A 20,284-nucleotide genomic window follows, 5' to 3' on the forward strand; every position below is an offset into this window, starting at 1 on the left:
ATTTTGAATGATGGAACTCTGAGGAATTTGTTTAGAATTTTTAAATCCAGAATTGGCCTGAAAGTTCCCTCTTTTTTGGGAACTACAAACAGGTTTGAGTAAAAACCCAGACCTTGTTCCGCTGTTGGAACTGGGTGTATCACTCCCATCTTTAATAGGTCTCCTACGCAATGTAAGAATGCCTGTCTCTTTACCTGGTCTGAAGATAAGCGAGGCATGTGGAACCTTCCCCTTGGAGGAAGTTCCTTGAACTCTAGAAGATATCCCTGAGAGACTATTTCTAGTGCCCAGGGATCCTGAACATCTCTTGCCCAAGCCTGAGCAAAGAGAGAAAGTCTTCCCCCTACTAGATCCGGTCCCGGATCGGGGGCTACCCTTTCATGCTGTCTTGGTAGCAGCAGCAGGCTTCTTGGCCTGTTTACCCTTGTTCCAGCCTTGCAATGGTTTCCATGCTGGTTTAGGCTGGGAAGCATTACCCTCTTGTCTAGAGGCTGCAGAGTTAGAAGCCGGTCCGTTCCTGAAATTGCGAAAGGAACGAAAATTAGACTTGTTCTTAGCCTTGAAAGGCCTATCCTGTGGGAGGGCATGGCCCTTTCCCCCCAGTGATGTCTGAAATAATCTCCATCAATTCTGGCCCTAAAAGGGTCTTACCTTTGAAAGGAATATTAAGCAATTTTGTTTTGGACGACACATCCGCCGACCAAGATTTTAGCCAAAGCGCCCTGCGCGCCACTATTGCAAAACCTGAGTTTTTCGCCGCTAATTTTGCTAATTGAAAAGCGGCATCCAAAATAAAGGAATTAGCCAACTTTAGTGCGTGAATTCTGTCCATGACTTCATCATATGGAGTCTCCTTTTGGAGCGAATTTTCTAGTTCCTCAAACCAAAAAGACGCCGCCGTGGTGACAGGAATAATGCACGAAATTGGTTGAAGAAGGAAACCTTCCTGAACAAAAATCTTTTTAAGCAATCCTTCAATTTTTTTATCCATAGGATCTTTGAAAGCGCAACTGTCCTCTATAGGAATAGTTGTGCGCTTGGCTAGCGTTTAAACTGCCCCCTCTACCTTCGGGACCGTTTGCCATGCGTCCCTTCTGGGGTCGACAATGGGGAACATTTTCTTAAATATAGGAGGTGGAACAAAAGGTACACCTGGCTTCTCCCACTCCTTAGTCACTATGTCCGCCACCCTCTTTCGTATCGGAAAAGCATCAGCGTGCACTGGGACCTCTAAGAATTTGTCCATTTTGCACAACTTCTCTGGAATCACCAAAGAATCACAATCATCAAGAGTAGCTAGCACCTCCTTAAGCAGGGCGCGGAGATGTTCTAGCTTAAATTTAAATGCCACGATATCAGGTTCTGCCTGCTGAGAAATTTTTCCTGAATCAGAAATTTCTCCCTCAGACAGACCCTCCCTCGCTGCCAACTCAGATTGATGTGAGGGAATAACAGATAAATTATCGTCAGCGCCTACTTGCTCATCCTCTGTATTTAAAACTGAGCAATCACGCTTTCTGGGAAATGCTGGCAGTTTGGATAAAAGAGCTGCTAAAGAATTATCCATTATTGCTGTTAATTGCTGCATAGTAACAAGCATTGGCGCGCTAGATGTACTAGGTATCGCCTGCGCGGGCAAAACTGGTGTTGACACAGAAGGAGAGGATGATGAACTATCCCCACTACCTTCATTTGAAGATTCATCTTGGGCAACCTTATTAAATGTGACAGTACTGTCCTTACTTTGTTTGGACGCCATGGCACAATTTGTACATACATTTAAAGGGGGAACCACCTTGGCTTCCATACACACACAACATATGCAATCTGAAGGTACAGACATGTTAGACAGATTTAGGCAGGCTATTAATGCAATAAAAACAAATTTAAACAAAAACGTTACTGTCTCTTTAAATAATAAAAAGAGCACACTTTATTTCTGAATGTTCGAAAAACTATCAAAGAAATATCCGATCTTTCTGAAATTTACACCCCAGTGTCTTAATGCTTTGAAAGTATTGCACACCAAATTTCAAAACCCTTAAATGAGCAAACCGGAGCTAATAGTTCAATTTAACGGTTTAAACACACTACAGTCCCTGCCACAGACTTTGCTGCAGCTTTTACCTTCCTTAGGGGTTATTCACCACAGAAATAAGCCTTCCTGAGTCCGTTTCTCAGCCACAGGACCCTCTCACGTGAAGCTGCATGCACTGCCTATGGAAAGTAACTGCGCAACTGAGGCGCGAAAATGAGGCCTCCTCCCTCTGCATACCAGAGTGAAGAGGCCTTTCTGACTAGAGTAGGCGTCTAAACAAGTGCCAGGCGCAAATAAACGTTCCCAAAAGTGTTTCAAAGTTCACAAAACACTCCAATTGTCATATAAATATGATAAAAACAAATCGATTTAGCCCACAATAGTGTCAACCAGCATAGAGCCCAATTTATAAGCCTTAATTCTGTTACTGAGTCTAAGAAAATGGCTTACCGGTCCCATAAGGGAAATCTGACAGTCTTCTAGCATTACTGGGTCTTGTTAGAAAAGAGACTGGTCATACCTGAAGCAGATAAGTCTGCAAACTGTTCCCCCCAACTGAAGTTCTCTGGTTTCAACAGTCCTGCGTGGGAACAGCAATGGATTTTAGTTACTGGTGCTAAAATCATACTCCTCTTAACAGAAATCTTCATCACTTTCTGTTGTAGAGTAAATAGTACAAACTGGCACTATTTTAAAATAACATACTCTTGATAGAAGAAATAAAACTACAACTAACACCACATACTCTTTACCATCCCCGTGGAGATGCTACTTGTTCAGAGCGGCAAAGAGAATGACTGGGGGGCGGAGCCAGAGGGGGGGCTATATGGACAGCTTTTGCTGTGTGCTCTCTTTGCCATTTCCTGTAGGGGAAGAGAATATCCCACAAGCAAGGATGAAGCCGTGGACCGGACACACCAATGTAGGATTAAATGCAAAAGCATAGGCCTCCTGATAGAAAAGAAATCAGGAGGCAAACAACAATGGGGTATTGAAATAATGAAGAAAAATTGGCGCCAAGTATGACGCACAACGTAACGTAAACTTTTTTGGCGCCAAAAATGACCGGAAATGACACACTTGCGTCACTAATGACGCCGCCGTGTGAAAGGTCTCAACGTCACGTATGACGCCGGAAATGACGAAGTTGCGTCAAAAACGTAATTTCCCGCGCCAAAAAAGTTTGCGCCAAAAATAACGCAATAAAGTCTAACATTTGAAGCACCCGCGGGCCTAATACCCGCAAATGCAAAAGTAGTCAAATTGAAAAAGACTAAACCCCAGGTAAGAAACAAATTTCTTAAAGTGTTTATATTCCCAAATATGAAACTGACAGTCTGCAGAAGGAAATACATGAACCTGACTCATGGCAAATATAAGTACAATACATATATTTAGAACTTTATATAATTTGCATAAAGTGCCAAACCATAGCTGAGAGTGTCTTAAGTAAATGAAAACATACTTACCAAAAGACACCCATCCACATATAGCAGATAGCCAAACCAGTACTAAAACAGTTCTTTAGTAGCGGTAATGGTAAATTTGAGAGTATATCGTCGATCTGAAAAGGGAGGTAGGAGATGAATCTCTACGACCGATAACAGAGAACCCATGAAAAAGACCCCCGTTAGGGAAATCATCGTATTCAATAGGTGATACTCCCTTCACGTCCCTTTGACATTCGCTGTACTCTGAGAGGAATCGGGCTTCAACAATGCTGAGAAGCGCATATCAACGTAGAAATCTTAGCACAAACTTACTTCACCACCTCCATAGGAGGCAAAGTTTGTAAAACTGAATTGTGGGTGTGGTGAGGGGTGTATTTATAGGCATTTTGAGGTTTGGGAAACTTTGCCCCTCCTGGTAGGATTGTATATCCCATATGTCACTAGCTCATGGACTCTTGCCAATTACATGAAAGAAATTGGTAATGCTTGTCAAAAAAAGAGAATCTCAGAAAATGAAAATAATCTGAATGAAAACAGAAAATGAAAATATGCATCTATTGTATCTATTGTGAACAAATAATGCCATTACTGACCAAAAAAGGCAGAATAGACCATATAAACTCCATTCTAAAAGATGGTATACTTATATGACAATTCAAAAAGATTTTCTATCTTTGAAATAATGAATAGTTTTGAATAAAACCCCCAAATCCTGTTCCTAAAAAGGAACTGTTATAAAAACCCCAGAAAACTCCAGGTCTGAGCAGCGCCTTGAGCCCCAACGGGTGACCAGCCGCTCTTCACAAGTACCCAATACATATAGGACTGAAACACACTTCAGGAAAGAGTGAGCCTTACTGGAATAGCTGGAATATGTTAGAGAGAGAAAAAATACTTCTCACAGACGTATTTACTCCGAATCCTATTCTGTATCCAAATCTAAGAAGTTTGGACCGAATTGAACCAAACAAATTTATTAAAAAAGTCTTAACCTGCCCATTACCAGCTAAGCTGGAATAAGAACTGCACCTAAATGCAAATTTGGGGAGCTGACTTTGCTTTTTTTAAAATGGCTTAAATTGAATGAAGAAAACTTCCAATTATAAACATGTTACTTGGGGAAGAATTTAGAATTCCGTTCCTTAGTAAGAAAAAAAGCTTAATATTTAGCCTTAGAACACAATCTTGCAGCCCAGAGTAACAGTTGAAGAATTGAATCCAATTGTGAACCAAATAATTGATTACCTTGGAAAAAAATAAATATGGAATTTAGAAATCAACTTAGCATTCCAAGATTGAAATCATAAAGTTCTTCTAGCTAAAATAGCTAAAGACATAGATTAAACCTCATTTGCAAAAATATCAAAAAAATGACGACACAAATGAAATTATTAGCATGTTGATCAACTTAACAATGCTAAACAAATCATAATCCGATACTTGTTGCACTAAAGTATCCAACCAGAAAACTGAAGCAGTTGCACATCAGCCAAATAAATTACAGGTCTAAGAAAAGTACCTGAAATAAATAGTTTTCCTTAAATAAGATACAGTACAAGTTTCCCAAGGAAAAAAATAAATACTATCTGCTATAGAAATATTAGTATGTTAGCAAGAGTAGAGATAGTCCCATTAACTTGGAGGATCTTCCTCAAAACTGAAAACTAACTGCCGGCAAAGGATACAATTAAAAACCTTAATGAAGGAATAAAAGAAATTCCCAGCCTATTCCATTCCCTAGTATCAGGAACTGGAAAAAAAACATCTGAAGAAACCACAGAAGGTTAATAAGCAGAATTTAAATGTTAGCTAGTCTTAATCAAAAAGAACTAGTTACTTCAATATCCAAAATAATCAACACCTTTTCAACAAAAAACAAATGTACCTGATTTAAAAATAAATAAAAAAGTAGATTTGTTAGTGTCAATATCTGATAAAGAAAATTCTGAATGAGAAAATACACCATCAGAGAAGGATAATTCAGTATGTTGTTGGTCATTTGAAACTTCATCAACTAAATGAGAAGTTTAAAAAAGACCTAAAAATGTTATTAGAAGGCGGGATAGCAGACAAAGCCTTTATACTAGAATCAGAAAAATATTCTTATAAATTCCTAAATATATCTTGTACATAAGATGTAAAAAGAATAGCAATAGATAATGCATAAATACTAATGGACTCTGCACGTAAAAGTTTATCATAAAAACTTATTACAAACCATAGCTAAATATAAACATTCATAACATTAAAATAAATGAACTTAGCTTTGGTAGGACTGATATCAGTCATCAGGAATCCCTCAGTATTTTCTGATTCAGGAACAGCTTTTAAAATATCTTGCAATATGTAATAGAAAAAAACAACATATAAAGCAAAATTATCAAATTCCTTAAATGACAGTTTCAGGAATGGGAAAAAATGCAAAACAAACAAGCCTCTAGCAACCAGAAGCAACAAAAAAGTGAGACTGAAATAATGTGAAAAAAATGGCGCCAAGTATGACGCCCACATTATTTGGCGCCAAGTATAATGCCCATATTTTTTGTCGCCAAAAATGACGCCCACATTTTTTGGCGCAAAAAAACGTCTGTAACACACATGCGTCAAAAAATGACTCAACCATGTGTAAACTTCCGGCGTCAACTATGGCGCCGGAAATGACGAAATTTTGCGGCAAAAAAGTTTGCGCCAAGAATAACGCAATTAATTGAAGCATTTTCTGCCCCCGCGAGCCTAACAGCCCGCAAGGAAAAAAGTAAATTTGAAAATTTTTGAAGGTAAGAAAAAATATTTATTCATATGCATTTCCCAAAATAATGAAACTGAAAGAAGGAATACTGATTAACCTGAATCATGGCAAATATAAGTTTAAAACATATATTTAGAACGTTACTTATAAAGTGCCCAACCATAGCTTTGAGTGTCATAAATAGAAATAAGATTTATTTACCCCAAGACACTCATCTACATATAGTAGATAGCCAAACCAGTACTGAAACGAGAATCAGTAGAGGTAATGGTATATAAGAGTATATCGTCGATCTGAAAAGGGAGGTAGGAGAAGAAATCTCTACGACCGATAACAGAGAACCTATGAAATAGATCCCCTAGAGGAAGACCATTGTATTCAAATAGGCAATACTCTCTTCACATCCCTCTGACATTCACTGCACTCTGAGAGGAAAACCGGGCTTCAGCCTGCTGCGAAGCGCATATCAACGTAGAATCTAGCACAAACTTACCTCACCACCTCCATCGGAGGCAAAGTTTGTAAAACTGAATTGTGGGTGTGGTGAGGGGTGTATTTATAGGCATTTTTAAGGTTTGGGAAACTTTGCCCCTCCTGGTAGGAATGTATATCCCATACGTCACTAGCTCATGGACTCTTGCTAAATGAAAGAATTATATATATATATATATATATATATACACACACACACACACATATATACTGTACACACACAGTTAAATACTAGCAACGAATGTGTATTTTCAAGAAAGAAAAAAAAAACACACAGATAAAAGCTAAATACAGTTACCATATTCCACACCATCCTCTGACATGCCAGGTAGTAAATTCAAATTGTAACGGTCGCGCATTTTATCACCAGGTCGATTTCTGGTCCAAAATTTGCTAAGAAATAAAAACATAAAATTAGAAGGTAGAAAATGGAAATTATATCATACAGTATTAGAGTGGTTTTGATTAATTACCTTGTATGGTCATTAGATCCAGAGCATAGAATATGCCCCAGTGGATGCCAGGCAAGACTCCAGATCATTCCCTCATGGGCAATTTCCATCCCACCCACCTCTTTCTCCACTCTATAAAACAATTAAAAAATAAAGGGAAAGTCTAGTCAAAATTAAACTTTCATGATTCAGATAGGGCATGCAAATGTAAACAACTTTCCAGGTCATTTTTATCATCTCTTGGTATTCTTAGTTGAAAGCTAAACCTAGGTAAACTCCTATGCTAATTTTAAACCCTTGGAGGCCACCTCTTATCTCAATGCATTTGACAGTTTTCACAGTTAGAGGGCATAAGCTCATGTGTGCTATATAGATAACACTGTGCTCACGTTTGTCAAAAGAACTGAAATAAGGGGGCAGTCTGCAGAGGCTTAGATACAAGATAATCAGAGGTAAAAAGTATATTATAACCATGTTGGTTATGTAAAACTGGGGGAGAGGTAATAAAAGGGATTATCTATCTTTATAAACACAAACTTCTATAGTAGACCGTCCCTTTAAACAAAACCCATCAATTAAATCTGATTGAAAAGTAATTTAGATGCATTACATACCCAACATTCCAGAACAGCAGCGAACCATCAGATCCTCCACTAGCAAAGAGACCTTCATGCACAGGATGCCAGGCAACAGCTGTAATAAAATAATTTAATGCCCATCTATAGCAACCCTTCATGCACATTTTCCAACAATATTTAGCTTGCCCTCAGATGGATAGATAAAAACACTAACCACATTCACATAAAAGACCCACACTTTTCACAACATACTGATAAGTGCAAGTATAGAAAAAAGAACAAAGAAACCAAAAAACTAAATTTAAGCTTACCTGATAAATGTATTTATTCCCGGACATGGAGAGTTCACAATGTCATTCCAATTACTAGTGGGAATATCACTCCTTGCCAGCAGGAGGAGGCAAAGAGCACCCCAGCAAAGCTGTTAAGTGTAACTGCCTTACCCATAACCCCCAGTGATTATGTCGAAGGAAATGGAAAAGGAAGAAACGCAAAGGTGTAAAGGTGCCTGAGGTTTATAGAAAAAAACTGCCCAATTATAATGAGAAAAGAGGGTGGGGTTGTAGACTTTCCATGTCCGGAAAGAAAGAAATTTATCATGTAAGCAAAACTTTTGTTTTCTTTCCTATGACATGGAGTCTCCACAACGTCATTCCAATTACTAGTGGGAATCAATACCCAAGCTAGAGGACACGGAATGAACAGGGAGGGAGAAAAAGGAAGGAGGACCTAAACTGTAGGCACCACCGCTTGAAGAACCTTTCACCCAAAAGAATCTGTAGAATTTGGAAAAAGTATGCTGAGTGGACCATGTTGCCGCCTTGCAAATCTGTTCCACAGAAGCTTCATTTTTGTGTAATTTGTGTAATTCTCTCTTACGAGGCTGCTGTCCAGCAGTCTCATAAGCCAAACAAATCAAACTTCTCAACCAGACACACAGAGAAGTAGAAGTAGCCTTCTGACCCTTACGTTTTCCAGAGAAAACTAACAGGGTAAAAGATTGCCGGAAATATTTAGTAGCCTGTAAGTAAAATTTTAGAGCCTGCACCACATCCAAATTTTGCTAAAGACGTTCCTTTTGAGGAGGAGGATTAGGACAAAAAGGAACAACAATTTCTTGATTAATGTTTCGATCTGATACCACCTTAGGGAGAAAACCCAATTTAGTACGAAGGGCCGGCTTATCAGCATGAAAAATAAGGTAGGGGGAATCACACTGCAGAACTGAAAGCTCAGATACTCTGCGAGTGGAAGAAATGGCAACAAGAAACAAAACCTTTCAGGATAATAGTCTAATAACATGCATTGGCTCAAACAGAGCCTGCTGCAAAACTTTAAGAACTAAATTAAGGCTCCACGGGGGAGCAACAGGTTTAAATACAGGCCTGATTCTAACCAGGGCCTGTACAAAGGCTGCCAGACGTCTGTGCAAAAGGATAATGTAGAAATCTGACCCTTTAGGGTACTGACCAATAAACCCTTATCCAGGCCATCCTGACGAAAAGACAAAATCTGGGGAATCCACACCCGGCTACAGGAGAATCCCTTAGATTCACACCAATAAAAATATTTAAGCCATATATTATGGTAAATCTTGCGAGTAACTGGTTTTCGAGCCTGAATCATAGTTTCAATTACCGCATTAGAAAAACCATGTTTAGAGAGAACTAGGCGTTCAATCTCCAAGCAGTTAGCTTCAGAGAATCTAGGTTTGGATGGAGGAAAGGATCCTGAAGTAGAAGGTCTTTCCTATGAAGTAACCTCCAAGGAGGTAGAGATGAAATCCTTACTAGATCTGCGAACCAGTTCCGGCGAGGCCATCCAGGAGCTATTAGTATCACTGATACTCTCTCCTGTTTGATACGAGCAATGACTCATGGAAGGAGAGCAAACGGATAAGCCAGAGAAAACTTCTTGACCTTGAACTGTACTTTGGAACCTTGGCGTTGTGGCGGGACGCCATCAGATCCAACTCTGGAACCCCCCACATGAGGGATACCTGAGAGAACGCTTCCGGATAGAGAGCCCACTCCCCGGGATGAAAGGTATATCTGCTCAGAAAATCTGCTTCCCAGTTGTCCACTCCTGGAATTTGGATGGCAGATAGGAGACAATCGTGGGCTTCCACCCACTGCAGAATGCAAGTTACCTCCTACATGCCTAAGAAACTCCGAGTCCCTCCCTGGTGGTTGATGTAAGCCACTGAGGTGATGTTATCCGATTGGAATCTGATAAACCGGACCAACGACAGTTGAGGCCACGCTGATAGGGCATTAAAGATGGCTTTTAACTCAAAGATGTTTAAGGGAAGAGAGGACTGCCTCATCAGGCACACTGCATAGGTAGGGCAATCTGGCTGTCTAAACAAAGCAAACATTTATCCATAGAGATAGATTGATCCTGATCTGTATCCATAGCTTAGATAACAGGTCCCACTAGCAATTTCCAAATATAGAAATTTTATGTAAAAAACGAAATTTTTAATCTTTCAGATAAATAGTAATATTAAATAGTAAATATAAAATACTAGAATCGAATTCAAGCATATAAATATAACTTGAAAAAACTGCCTCTGATGCCTGAAGCTCCTACCGGCCAGAAAAATTGTCCCACTAGTAAGAAAAACTCTCTAGAAGTTATTTCCTCCTCTGGTAATCCAGTGAGCTGATAAACAGAAGCCAATTCAAAAGATGTTCAAGTAGAGACAAAGATGGCTGCACTAAACTCTTTAAGCGATCCGCTCCGTAAAAGCGGAAGTGCGGTCGTCACATGATCGTGAAACCAGAATAAAACCGTCTCAGAAATGTACACAGCTCTAAAAAGAGAGTGAAAAAAATGGTTTAAAGGGACATAAAACTCATTTTTTCTTTGCATAAATGTTTTGTAGATGACCTATTTATATAGCCCATCAATTTTTTTATTTTTTTTATTTTTTTTTAAAATGTATAGTTTGCTTATTTTTAAATAACATTGCTCTGATTTTCGGTCTCCTAACCAAGCCCCAAAGTTTTAGGAGGATACCTACCGTCAGATACGTAGGCCAGCTTGCTCCTGTTTGTGTAAAGGGTCTTTTCATATGCAAAAGAAGGGAAAGGGGGGAGTGTCATATTTCCCCACTTAGTGGGCTTTCCAGCTACCTTTTCAACAGAGCTAAACTGAGAGCTTCTAAGTGAGTTTTTAAACAGTTTTATACTGGAATTTTATATCAGTATCTGTGCATCTTATTCTTTATAGTAATGTCTATTACCTACAGTTAAATAAAAATTGGTGTATACTGTCCCTTTACGTATCAAGACCGTTTAATATAATGGTAATCCAGTGGCCCAACAATGAAAAAGATATATGTTAAGCCCTGAACCTAGAAGCTCAAATATGTAGTAGGTAACCAATAAAGATTCATTTACTGTTAACCCAGGAACTCCCCATATAAACTGACCTTTCTCATACTATATAAAAATACCCAAGTCACATGTCCTTAATATGAATCCTTAATTAATAAGGAGTATTAAGTCCCAAAGGATTAACCTCTTAAGTGCTGCTATCCTTCCGTATATAGAAGGCAAAAGCACTTACCTTAGATCCAATTGCATGATAGATGCAGATCCTTAGGTGTGGCAGGCGCTTTACTCCCTGTCATAGACCTGTAGGAAAAGAAAGAACAGAGTAACTAACTCCAGCTTTCTCCAAAAGGGGTAGCAAAGTGTTAAAAGTAAAGCAAAGACTTCCTCGCCGCCTTTTAACTGCTAAAAGCCATCACTACTCTTACTCAAGAGATTGATATGGACACAGCTAGACCCCAATCCTTGCTTCCGGGAAAAAAATAAAAGTATTAAAATCTTTAGACATCAACTTCGCACAACCTACATTGACAGAGGCAAAGAGAATGACTGGGGATTATGGGTAAGGCAGTTACACTTAACAGCTTTGCTGGGGTGCTCCTTGCCTCCTTCTGCTGGCCAGGAGTTGAATATCCCACTAGTAATTGGAATGCAGCCGTGGAATCTCCATGTCATAGGAAAGAAATAAAGCAAGTAGCCAAAAACGTAATAAAAAAAAAAATACACCAAGCGCGAAAAGGGCAGAAGCTGAGGTCTTTTACTTCTGCTTGCCAGAAAGCAGAGATTGCCCCTTGTGAAATGTACTTCCTCTATGGGAGGCTTTGGGAGGCCATCCAAAATAAGTACAAATGCTATCCTATATTCTCAAGGCATTAATAGCAACCTCAAACATATACTAATATTTTTAGACAAAAGGTACAAAAAAAGCTTTTACTTAAAGGGACAGTATACATTTTCATATAACTGCATGTAATAGACACTACTATAAAGAATAAGATGCACAGATACTGATATAAAAATCCAGTATAAAACCGTTTAAAAACTTACTTAGAAGCTCTCAGTTTAGCTCTGTTGAAAATGTAGTTGGAAAGCCCACTGCAAGTGAGAAATAAGACACTCCCCCCTCCCCCTTCTTTTGCATATGAAAAGACCCTTTACACAAACAGGAGCAAGGTGGAGTAGGTAGCTGACGGTATTCTCATAAAACTTTGGGGCTTGGTTAGGAGTCTGAAAATCAGAGCAATGTTATTTTATAATAAAAAAAAAAAAACAACAACTTTATGGGCTATATAAATTGATCATCTACAAAACATTTATGCAAAGAAAAAATGTGTATAAATGTCCCTTTAACCCTTTTAAATCCAAAAATAATTGTTGCTCATTCATATGCACGATTGAAAATTAAAATATTGATGCCCACATTAAGATCAAAGTTAATGGGATTATTTAGGTTTCTCCATATCATCCATTAGGAAGTTCACCTATTTTATAAGATGTTGAAGTTTTATGTGATCATAGCAATTAGATTGTGATTTCATTCTGGATTACATTGTTCCAAATTGTTGGTAACAATAAATAGCTTTAGATAACTGCTTTGGAAAAAGGAAATTTATGCTTACCTGATAAATTGATTTCTTCTAAGATACGACGAGTCCACTGATTCATCCTTTGCTTGTGGGATATTATCCTCCTGCTAACAGGAAGTGGCAAAGAGCTCCACAGCAGAGCAGTCTATATAGCTCCTCCCTTGACTCCAACCCCCAGTCATTCGACCGAAGGTATAGGAAGAAAAAAGGAGAAACTAAAAGGTGCAGAGGTGACTGAAGTTTTAAACAAAAAATATAATCTGTCTTAAATTGACAGGGCGGGCCGTGGACTCGTCGTATCTTAGAAGAAATCAATTTATCGGGTAAGCATAAATTTCCTTTTCTTCTATAAGATACGAGTCCACGGATTCATCCTTTACTTGTGGGATACAATACCAAAGGTTGAACGGGAGGGACAAGACAGATACCTAAATGGAAGGCACCACTGCTTGAAGAACCTTTCTCCCAAAAATAGCCTCAGAAGTAGCAAAAGTATCGAATTTGTAAAATTTGGAAAAGGTATGAAGGGAAGACCAAGTCGCAGCCTTACAAATCTGTTCAACAGAAGCATTGTTTTTAGAAGCCCATGTGGAAGCCACAGCTCTAGTAGAATGAGCTGTAATCTTTTTAGGGGGCTGCTGTCCAGCAGACTTGTATGCCAAACGGATGATGCTTTTCAGCCAAAAAGAAAGAGGTAGCCGTAGCTTTTTGACCTCTACGCTTTCCAGAGTAGACAACAGAGAAGATGTTTGATGGAAATCCTTGCTCGCTTGCAAGTAAAACTTCAAAGCACGAACCACGTCCAAGTTATGTAACAGACGCTCCTTCTAAGAAGAAGGGTTAGGACACAGAGAAGGAACAACAATTTCCTGATTAATATTCTTATTTGAAATCCAGGTTTAGTACGCAAAACCATCTTATCAGAATGGAATATAAGATAAGGCGAGTCGCATTGTAACGCAGATAGCTCAGAAACTCTTCGAGCAGAAGAGATAGCAACTAAAAACAGAACTTTCCAAGATAGAAGTTTAATAACTATAGAATGCAACGGAACCCCTTGAAGAACATTAAGAACTAAATTCAAACTCCATGGTGGAGCAACAGGTTTAAACACAGGCTTAATTCTAACCAAAGCCTGACAAAACAACTGAACGTCTGGGACATCTGCCAGACGTTTGTGTAGTAAAATTGACAAAGCAGAAATCTGTCCCTTTAAGGAACTAGCTAATAGCCCCTTCTCCAATCCTTCTTGGAGAAAGGACAACATCCTAGGAATCCTGATCTTACTCCATGAGTAGCCTTTGGATTCGCACCAATAAAGATATTTACGCCATATCTTATGGTAAATTTTCCTAGTGACAGACTTTCGAGCCTGAATTAAGGTATCAATGACCGACTCAGAGAATCCCCGCTTAGATAAAATCAAGCGTTCAATCTCCAGGCAGTCAGCTGCAGAGAAACTAGATCTGGATGTTGGAACGGACCCTGAATGAGAAGGTCCTGTCTCAGTGGCAGTTTCCACGGTGGCAGAGATGACATTCCACCAGGTCTGCAAACCAAGTCCTGCGTGGCCACGCAGGCGCCATCAAGATTACCAAAGCCCTCTCCTGTTTGATTCTGGCAATCAGACGAGGTAAGAGAGGAAAAGGAGGAAACACATAAGCCAGGTTGAATGACCACGAGCATCTATCAGTACTGCTTGAAGATCCCTTGATCTGGACCCATAACAAGGAAGTTTGGCATTCTGATGAGATGCCATCAGATCCAATTCCGGTGTGCCCCACTGATGAATCAATTGTGCAAACACCTCCGGATGGAATTCCTACTCCCTCGGATGAAAAGTCTGACGACTTAGAAAATCCGCTTCCCAGTTCTCCACACCTGGGATATATATTGCTGAAAGATGGCAAGAGTGAGTCTCTGCCCATCGAATAATTTTGGAAACCTCTATCATCGCTAGAGGACTCTTCACCCCTGATGATTGATATATGCTACAATTGTGATATTGTCCGACTGGAATCCTATGAATTTGGCCGAAGCCAGCTGAGGCCATGCTTGAAGCGTGTTGAATATCGCTCTCAGTTCCACAATATTTATTGGTAGCAGGGACTCCTCCTGAGTCCACACACCCTGAGCCTTCAAAGGAATTCCAGACTGCACCCCAGCCCGAGAGACTGGCGTCCGTAGTCACTATGACCCATTCTGGCCTGCGGAAGCACATTCCCTGGGACAGATGATCCTGTGACAACCACCAATGAAGAGAGTCTCTGGTCTATAGATCCAGATTAATCCACAGAGATAAAACCGCATAATCCCCATTCCACTGTCTGAGCATGCACAGCTGCAGTGGTCTGAGATGTAAGCGACCAAACGGAACTATGTCCATTGCCGCTACCATTAGTCCAATTACCTCCATACATTGAGCCACTGATAGCCGCGGAATGAAATGAAGTGCTCGGCAAGTGGTTAAGATATTTTATTTTCTGACCTCCGTCAGAAACATTTTCATGTCTACCGAGTCTATCAGAGTTCCTAGGAATGGAACTCTTGTCAGAGGAACAAGTGAACTCTTTTTTATGTTCACCTTCCACCCGTGAGTTCTTAGGAAAGCCAACACGATGTCCGTGTGAGATTTGACTAGATGGTAAGTTGACGCCTGAATCAAAATATCATCCAGACTGCTATGCACCACGGCCTTAGAACCGCCAGAAGGGACCCTAGCACCTTTGTGAAAATTCTGGGAGCTGTGGCCAACCCGAAAGGAAGGGCCACAAACTGGTAATGTTTGTCCAGGAAGGCGAACCTGAGGAACTGGTGATGATCTTTGTGGATAGGAAAGTGAAGATACGCATCCTTCAAATCCACGGTAGTCATATATTGACCCTCCTGGATCATTGGTAAAATTGTTCGAATGGGACTCAGAAATTTGTTTACAGTTTTGAGATCAAAAATCGGTCTGAACGTTCCCTCTTTTTTGGGAACCACAAACAGATTGGAGTAAAACCCCTGCCCTTGTTCTAATTTTGGAACTGGGCAGATTACACCCATGGTATATAGGTCTTTTACACAGCGTAAGAATGCCTCTCTTTTAGTCTGGTTTACAGACAAACGTGAAAGATGGAATCTCCTCTTTGGGAGAGAATCCTTGAATTCTAGACGATACCCCTGGGTCACAATGTCTAATGCCCAGGAATACTGAACGTCTCTTGCCCAAGCCTGAGCGAAGAGAGAAAGTCTGCCCCCTACTAGATACGGTCCCGGATCGGGGGCTGACCCTTCATGCTGTTTTGGTAGCAGCAGCAGGCTACTTGGCCTGTTTAACTTTATTCCAGGTCTGGTTAAGTCTCCAGACTGACTTGGATTGAGCAAAGTTCCCCTTTAAAGTTTCGAAAAGAACGAAAATTATTCTGTTTGGTCCCCATTTTAACCGTCTTGTCCTGAGGAAGCGCATGACCTTTACCTCCAGTAATGTCAGAAATGATCTCCTTCAGTTCAGGCCTGAATAGGGTCTAACCGTTAAAGGGAATAGCTAAAAGCTTGGATTTAGATGACACCTCAGCTGACCATGACTTAAGCCATAACGCTCTATGCGCTAAAATGGCAAAGCCTGCATTCTTAGCCGCTAACTTAGCCATTTGGAAAGCGGCATCTGTAACAAAAGAATTTGCTAGCTTGAGAGCCTTAATTCTGTCTAAAATATCATCTAATGGGGTCTCAACCTTAAGAGACTAATCTAGAGCCTCAAACCAAAAAGCTGCTGCAGTAGTTACTGGAACAATGCACGCTATAGGTTGCAGAAGAAAACCCTGATAAACAACTTCTTTAGAAGCCCTTCTAATTTTTTATCCATAGGATCTTTGAAAGCACAACTGTCCTCAATAGGTATAGTTGTACGCTTAGCCAGGGTAGAAATAGCTCCCTCCACCTTAGGGACCGTCTGCCACGAATCCCGAATGGTGTCGGATATGGGAAACATTTTCTTAAAAGTAGGAGGGGGAGAGAACGGATTGCCTGGTCTATCCCATTCCTTAGTAACAATGTCCGAAATTCTTCTAGGGACTGGAAAAACAGTAAGTAGGGACCTCTATATATTTATCCATTTTACAGTTTCTCTGGTGGGATGACAATAGGGTCACAATCATCCAGAGTCGCCAAGACCTCCCTGAGTAACAAGCGGAGGTGTTCAAGCTTAAACTTAAAGGCCGTCACATCTGAGTCTGTTTGAGGGAACATCTTTCCTGAATCAGTAAGCTCTCCCTCAGACAGCAATTCCCCCACCTCCAAATCAGAACACTGTGAGGGTACATCGGAGATGGCCAATAAAGCATCAGAGGGCTCAGCATTTACTCTAATACCTGACCTGCTGCGCGTACCCTGTAAACCTGGCAGTTTAGATAATACCTCTGTAAGGGTAGTAGACATAACTGCAGCCATATCTTGCAGGGTGAAAGAATTAGACGCACTAGAAGTACTTGGTGTCACTTGGGCGGGCGCTAAAGGGTGTGACACTTGGGGAGAAGTAGATGGCATAACCTGATTCTCTTCTGACTGAGACAGCTAAAATATGTTCTTTGCAATGTAAGGCCCTTTCAGTACATGAGGGAAACATTTGAAGTGGGGGTTCCACAATGGCTTCTAAAACACATGGAACATTGACTTTCCTCAATGTCAGACATGTTAAAACAGGCTAGCAATGACCACAAACAGGCTTGAAAACAATATTTTGTGAAAAAAATAATCTGAAAAAACGGTACTGCGCCTTTAAGAGAAAAAAAGCATACAATTTTTCCAAAACTGCTTTAAAACGATAAAATTCTCAAATTTATGATAAATGTATCCCAACTTGCCAGCTAAGATTGCACCACAAGAAAAGGAATACTTAACCCTTAATGACAAAAAACGTTATACCAAAACGTTATATGCAAGCATAAAAACCCCCTGCACCATTAACCATTCGATTAGGCCCAAACATTCCTGAAAGGCCCACCGGAGCTGGAGCTTGCTGCTTGCATGGGGAATACAACTGCAAAACTGAGGCGCGAAAAACATAAATTTATGTAAGAACTTACCTGATAAATTCATTTCTTTCATATTGGCAAGAGTCCATGAGCTAGTGACGTATGGGATATACAATCCTACCAGGAGGGGCAAAGTTTCCCAAACCTCAAAATGCCTATAAATACACCCCTAACCACACCCATAATTCAGTTTAACCAATAGCCAAGCAGTGGGGTGATAAAGAAAGGAGTAAAAAGCCTCAACAAAAGAAATTTGTAAATAATTGTGCTTTATACAAAAAAATCATAACCACCATAAAAAAGGGTGGGCCTTATGGACTCTTGCCAATATGAAAGAAATGAATTTATCAGGTAAGCTCTTACATAAATTATGTTTTCTTTCATGTAATTGGCAAGCGTCCATGAGCTAGTGACGTATGGGATAGCAATACCCAAGATGTGGAACTCCACGCAAGAGTCACTAGAGAGGGAGGGATAAAAATAAAAACAGCCATTTTCCGCTGAAAAAATTAATCCACAACCCAAAAAAATAAGTTTATTTTCATAAATGAAAGAAAAAAACTTAAATCAAAAGCAGAAGAATCGAACTGAAACAGCTGCCTGAAGAACTTTTCTACCAAAAACTGCTTCTGAAGCAGCAAATGCATCAAAATGGTAGAATTTAGTAAATGTATGCAAAGAGGACCAAGTTGCCGCTTTGCAAATCTGATCAACTGAAGCTTCATTCTTAAAGGCCCACGAAGTGGAGACTGATCTAGTAGAATGAGCTGTAATTCTTTGAGGCGGAGCCTGACCCGACTCCAAATAAGCTTGACGAATCAAAAGTTTCAACCAATAAGCCAAGGAAATAGCAGAATCCTTCTGACCTTTCCTTGGAGCAGAAAATAAAACAAATAGACTGGAAGTCTTCCTGAAATCTTTAGTAGCTTCCACATAATATTTCAATGATCTTACCACATCCAAAGAATGTAAGGATCTTTCCAAAGAATTCTTAGGAATAGGACACAAGGAAGGGACAACAATTTCTCTATTAATGTTGTTAGAATTCACAACCTTAAGTAAAAATTAAAAAGAAGTCCGCAAAACTGCCTTATCCTGATGAAAAATCAGAAAAGGAGACTCACAAGAAAGAGCAGATAGCTCAGAAACTCTTCTAGCAGAAGAGATGGCCAAAAGGAACAACACTTTCCAAGAAAGTAGTTTAATGTCCAAAGAATGCATAGGCTCAAATGGAGAAGCCTGTAAAGCCTTCAGAACCAAATTAAGACTCCAAGGAGGAGAAATTGATTTAATGACAGGCTTAATACGAACTAAAGCCTGTACAAAACAGTGTATATCAGTTAGTATAGCAATCTTTCTGTGAAATAAAACAGAAAGAGCGGAGATTTGTCCTTTCAAGGAACTTGCAGACAAACCCTTATCCAAACCATCCTGAAGAAACTGTAAAATTCTAGGAATTCTAAAAGAATGCCAAGAAGATTTATGAGAAGAACACCATGTAATGTAAGTCTTCTAAACTCTATAATAAATCTTTCTAGAGACAGATTTACGAGCTTGTAACATAGTATTAATTACTGAGTCAGAGAAACCTCTATGACTTAGTACTAAGCGTTCAATTTCCATAACTTCAAATTTAATGATTTGAGATCCTGATGGAAAAACAGACCTTGAGATAGAAGGTCTGGCCGTAACGGAAGTGGCCAAGGTGGGCAACTGGACATCCGAACCAGATCTGCATACCAAAACCTGTGTGGTCATGCTGGCGCCACCAGCAACACAAATGATTGTTCCATGATGATTTTGGAAATCACTCTTGGAAGGAGAACTAGAGGCGGGAAGATGTAAGCAGGATGATAACACCAAGGAAGTGTCAGCGCATCCACTGCTTCCGCCTGAACATCCCTGGACCTGGACAGGTATCTGGGAAGTTTCTTGTTTAGATGAGAGGCCATGAGATCTATCTCTGGAAGACTCCACATCTGAACAATCTGAGAAAACACATCTGGATGGAGAGACCACTCCCCTGAATGTAAAGTCTGGCGGCTGAGATAATCCGCTTCCCAATTGTCTACACCTGGGATATGCACCGCAGAGATTAGACAGGAGCTGGATTCCGCCCAAACAAGTATTCGATATACTTCTTTCATAGCTTGGGGACTGTGAGTCCCACCCTGATGATTGACAAATGCCACTGTTGTGATATTGTCTGTCTTAAAACAAATGAACGGTTCTCTCTTTAACAGAGGCCAAAACTGAAGAGCTCTGAGAATTGCACAGAGTTCTAAAATATTTATTGGTAATCTCGCCTCTTGAGATTTCCAAACCCCTTGTGCTGTCAGAGATCCCCAAACAGCTCCCCAACCTGAAAGACTCGCATCTGTTGTGATCACAGTCCAGGATGGCCGAACAAAAGAAGCCCCTTGAACTAAACGATGGTGATCTATCCACCATGTCAGAGAGTGTCGTACATTGGGATTTAAGGATATTAATTGTGATATCTTTGTATAATCCCTTCACCATTGATTCAGCATACAAAGCTGAAGAGGTCTCATGTGAAAACAAGCAAAGGGGATCGCGTCCGA

At 40.1% G+C, this 20,284-nt stretch overlaps 1 protein-coding gene across 3 annotated transcripts in view; it reads right to left on the reverse strand.

The window, feature by feature from the left end:
- The window catches only part of WDR33 (WD repeat domain 33), a 635,894-nt gene that overhangs the window by 306,681 nt on the left and 308,929 nt on the right, over positions 1-20,284 (reverse strand). For all 3 annotated transcript variants that reach the window (XM_053709945.1, XM_053709944.1, XM_053709943.1), the window contains exons 10-12: positions 7,797-7,875; positions 7,204-7,314; positions 7,029-7,123 (exon numbers count right to left, since the gene is read on the reverse strand). In XM_053709945.1, coding sequence (XP_053565920.1) covers positions 7,029-7,123; positions 7,204-7,314; positions 7,797-7,875 — 285 coding nt within the window. The remainder of the gene's footprint in view (positions 1-7,028; positions 7,124-7,203; positions 7,315-7,796; positions 7,876-20,284) is intronic.

The sequence above is a fragment of the Bombina bombina genome, chromosome 4 (assembly GCF_027579735.1).
Source record: "Bombina bombina isolate aBomBom1 chromosome 4, aBomBom1.pri, whole genome shotgun sequence".
Lineage (NCBI taxonomy): Eukaryota > Metazoa > Chordata > Amphibia > Anura > Bombinatoridae > Bombina > Bombina bombina.